The sequence below is a fragment of the Vespa crabro genome, chromosome 14 (assembly GCF_910589235.1).
Source record: "Vespa crabro chromosome 14, iyVesCrab1.2, whole genome shotgun sequence".
Classification (NCBI taxonomy): domain Eukaryota; kingdom Metazoa; phylum Arthropoda; class Insecta; order Hymenoptera; family Vespidae; genus Vespa; species Vespa crabro.
This window is the reverse complement of record NC_060968.1, coordinates 4,091,021-4,096,020: the sequence shown is the minus strand read 5'-3', so window position 1 is coordinate 4,096,020 and position 5,000 is coordinate 4,091,021. Positions and strand designations below refer to the sequence as shown.

General features: G+C 29.1%; 1 protein-coding gene across 1 annotated transcript in view; it reads left to right on the top strand.

The window, feature by feature from the left end:
* The window catches only part of LOC124428989, a 23,354-nt gene that overhangs the window by 14,329 nt on the left and 4,025 nt on the right, over nucleotides 1-5,000 (top strand). Inside the window, exons 4-6 of the mRNA XM_046973639.1 lie at nucleotides 577-761; nucleotides 3,723-3,941; nucleotides 4,572-4,722. Coding sequence (XP_046829595.1) covers nucleotides 577-761; nucleotides 3,723-3,941; nucleotides 4,572-4,722 — 555 coding nt within the window. The remainder of the gene's footprint in view (nucleotides 1-576; nucleotides 762-3,722; nucleotides 3,942-4,571; nucleotides 4,723-5,000) is intronic.

Here is a 5,000-nt window from a genome sequence, read left to right as displayed (position 1 = left end):
ACTTCTTCTTCTCTTTTTTTTTTCCTTTTCATTCCTTCATGTTCTCTTCGTTTCCTTTTTTTTTTTTTTTTTTTTTTTTTTAATTTTCTCTCCATCTTCTTACCTTTTAATACCCCTTCATATATATATATATATATATATATATATATATATATATATATATATATATATCAATTAAGTGACCGCGTTCTTATTATGATTTTCAATGTGCAAAATGCACGCAAGTTTAACATCCGTGCGTTTAAATTCAATGCGTGTATAAGCGAGTGGGACACAGCTGCCTGATCGTAGATCAGATCGACGTTGATCTTGCTCCGTTTTGGGAGAGCCAACTGATCGAGATCATGTGAATAATCTTATCTGATCTAGAAAGAAAGAGAGACGAAAAGAAAGACGAAGAGAGAGAAAGAGAGAGAGAGAGAGAGAGAGAGAGAGAGAGAATGACGATGATAGTAACGATGATTACGATCAGATCTATAACACCAAGCCGAAATAATATATTACATACTTTTGTTTTAAATTCGCATTTGATCAATTTGTTAATTAATTACGATATATTATTTTTGTTTGTTTTAGAGTCACCAGGTGGTCTTGTTTTTGGTATACCACTTCCTCAATGTCTTGAGAACGATAGGATCGCTAGAATTGCTGCTGGTGAGGTTGCCGATGTTGGTAGTTTGACGAGAAGTAGTAGACACGGAAGTAGAACGAGTTTTAGCAGTCTGATAGAGGCACCTACGGTTGCAGCGAAAACCGAAGATGTAAGAAAATTACAATTGTTTTGTTGCTTTCCTCGAGAAGAGAAATTCTTTTTTTTTTTTTTTTCTTTTTTTTTTTTTACGATCACTAATATAAAGATAAATATATACGTACATAGATACATATATACATATATACATATATACATACATACATACATTCATTCATACATATATACATATATACATACATGCATATACAGATTGATATCATTGTGGATTTAGTATGGTAGTAATAGTATTAGTAGTAGTAGTAGTAGTAGTAGTAGTAATAGCAGTAGTAAAAGTAGGAATAGAAGGAGACGTACTAGTAGTAGTAATAGTGGTAATAGTAGTAGTAATTCGGGTCAACGAATTGTCAGGCATAAATCAATGGATCGGAAGAAAATAACATTTGATATTCGTGAAGATTTAACTCTAACAGATAGAGTAATTATTTTCATAATGGGATACGGTTTGTAGTAACGGTGACGAGAGTGTTAGCGACTAGCAGTAACCGTCTTTGATCCACCTACGCGCTAACATAAGACTTAGAAGCTTAGTAGACGTTTAGAAGCGAGCGAATGATCTTTTGAAATGACGTGGATACGAAAGGAAATGAAACGAAACGAAACGAAACAAAACGAAACGAAACGTTGCGAAAGAATTTGCTTTGTCATTCATTGTTGACGATATATTTGCATATGATATATGTTTAAAGAAAATGTAAGAAATATTTGAACATTCTCATTTTCCTTTTTCTTGCAACGCGATCGATCTATTTTGCTACTTTATTTTCTTATTTGAATGATCAATAAACTAATTTTATTATGTTTAAAACATTATTATTATTATTATTATTATTATTATTATTATTATTATTATTATTATATTATTTTTAATGATCGATAAATAAAAAATGTATATATCTTTTTTTTATATTTTCTAATGATCTATGAAATAATTATATGTATATATATATATATATATATATATATATAGATCATTAATATTATTCTTATCATTATTATTTCAATGATCGATGGATAAAAATTAAAAATTTCTTTATTGTTTTCAATGATCTATAAAAATATTGTATATATAGATCATTGTAATTATTGTTCTAATGATCGTGATATTCTATTTAAAGATAGATTCGTGGTAACGATAAAAAAAGAAGTACATATACAAGGGAAGTCTTAGGGATTGATTGATCGCAATTGGCATATAAAGTGCCACGGTCAAAGTCGTCTCGACTTCACCCAAAATTATCTCGTCATCGTATTCTTATCGTCATTGTCTCATCGTCATCGAATAATCCGACGAATCGTCCGACGATTATCGGATGGCTACTTGCCGAGCTTTTCGACCAGAAAATCTATTTTTCGATTGAATACGTCATGTTACATTCTACATCACGTCGACATTTACTCTATATTTTGTTTCGTTCGAAAGCATTCACGAAACTTTTCGAGAGATAGATAGATAGATAGATAGATAGATAGATAGAAAAACGATGACGAGATCAACATGAACGAACGATGATCTATTTTGCCAAAAATCTTGAAATTCGTTTCGTTAAGTTTCGTTAATATTTAATATTTAAAAATATTTTACACATATATACATATATATATATATATATATATTCGATTTTATAAAAGAAATTAACGATGTGCTTATATATCGTATATAATTGCTTTATGTATCGCTTATTTTCTTTTTTTTTTTTTTCAAAATTCATACGTTCCAATTATATTTGTTTTAATTAATACGCCCGAATGCATGTAACAATCTATACATTGCCGATAATATTACGTATCAGCAGGTTTTGTCAGTAAACAATTTTTTTTTTTATTCCTCATAGTATGCAACACCGTTATACATATGTGAAACTTGCTGTTGCATAATCCAAGGGACAACAAAAAAAAAATTCCTTACTGATAGATGGCGTTGACAAGCAATATTATCAACGATGTCTGGAGGATTGCTTATCTCCAGGCGTAATATTTCGAGCATGATTAAATATTGAACAAAAAAAGAGAGAAAAAAAAAAGAAATCAATAATTTCGATAAATTAATAATAAATAATCACTTTGAACGAAGGAAAAGAAGAGGAAGAAGAGGAAGAAGAAGAAAAAAAAAAAACACGAAAGAAGAAATAAATAAAAATAATTCGACGATGAAAAAACAATGATTGTAAATCATTAATATTTATATCTTTCATCGATTATTTATTATTATAATTATGAGTTGTTATATGAGGAAAAGGAAAAGAAAAAAAAAAAGAAAAGAAAAAAGAAAAAAGAAAAAACGAATAACGTATTGGTCTCCTTCTTTTTGATGATTGCAATCAATTAGTGTGCGTAACTTTTGGCTAGCTTAGATCGCCGGGTAAGATACTCGTGAACGTTTAAAAGAAAATAAAAAGGGGGAAGACACAGATGCAATTCTTGCGTCGACAAAAGACGTCACGTGTATTCCTCGGGCCGATGCTGTGTGACGTCACGAAGATCGACGGACGTAAATAGAATACACAGGGCCGAGGATCGCTAATTTTAAACGATCTATTAATTAGGATCATATACAATTTTCTTACGAATGAAATATATTATTTGTATTCTATCATAGAATAATATCTTCAATTGTATATCCATTTTATTCTTTTATTGTGTCTTTCAATAAATTTTCTTTTTTTTTTCTCTCTCTCTCTCTCTCTCTCTCTCTCTTTCTATCTCTATTTCTTTTAAAAATGACTCTTCGAAGGTACGACGAAAGATAGAAAAATTCAAATGAAAAGATCTAGAAGACGAAAGATTAGAAGAATAATTGATTTTTAAAAATCATCAGAGAAATCTTTTGACTTTTTCAAACAATTGTAAATCCGTGCATGTTGATATTGTCTTTTGAAAATTATTATAATATATCAATGATTATTTTTCAATTGTCATATGATGATTTTTTTCTTTTTCCTTTTGATTTCAGGGTGGTTCCTGTGAATCATTATCGTCGAAAGGTGGGGGTGCATTGACCGGAAGTGATTCAGGTGTTCTCGAATTGAGCGACAGCGGTGGGGGAGGGACAACAGGCGAATGGGATGCTGTACCAGGAATAGTTAGACAATGTATTAGACATCTCGAAGCTACTGGTCTACGTACGTTAGGTATCTTTCGAGTTTCACCTTCGAAGAAAAGGGTTAGACAGGTGGGTCATAGTTCATGATATTTACGACAAACACATACGCACGCACATGCGCATAGACAAAGATTCTATATGGTACATTTTATCCTTCTGCATGGAGGAAGAAATTTTTTCTTTTTCTTTTTTTTCCCGTTTTTCTCCGTTTTTTTCTTTTTCTTTTCTTTTTTTTTTTTTTTTTTGATTTACACAAAAAAGTAACGTACATTTTTAATAAAATTATTATTGGTATTAAAGAAAAAATAACATTGCAAATATTTATATGTAGTCATAGAAATTTGTTGTAAGAAGAATATGTGAATTATTCTTTTTTTTTTCTTTTTTCTTTTTTTTTTTTTATTTTTTTAATTTTAATTTTAATAATAATTTTATATTTTATTATTTTTAAATATTATATATATATATATATATATATATATATATATATATATAAATTTCGTTTTAAATAAAAATTTATTTTAAATAAAAATTATTGAAACTTTGAATGATCATTCGAAGGATAATTAAAATAAAAGAAAGAAAAAAAGAAAAAAAAAAAAAGAAAGAAAAAAAAAAGAATAGAAAAAGAAAGAAAGAAAACAAGGCTACAAATGTTAAGATAAATGAGAGATAAACGAAGCACTATAAAAATTCCAGTTGAGAGAAGACTTCGATTGTGGTCGTGAGACGAAAATCGGTCCTGATCAATGTCCTCACGATGTGGCAGCCTTGCTAAAGGAATTTTTTCGGGACCTGCCTGATCCTCTTCTCTGTAGGGATCTCTATCAAGCCTTCGTGCATACCCAAAGTAAGAAAGGCATCATTCAAAAATTTGCATTAAACGAAAACATGGGATGATAAAGAATAAGAGTCAAAAGGAAAAAAAATAAAAAAAAAAAAAAAAAAAAATACAATAAATAAGAAAAAAGAAAGTAGAAATTGAAAAAAATGTACAGAGTTTTGTTCAGAAGAAAAAAAAGATAAGGTAAAATAAAAACGAAGGCTTTTGAAAAAGCAATAGAACGAAAAAGAAAGAAAGAAAGGGGAAAGAAATTTTTTATATACATTTCCTTTTTCGTTTGTTTG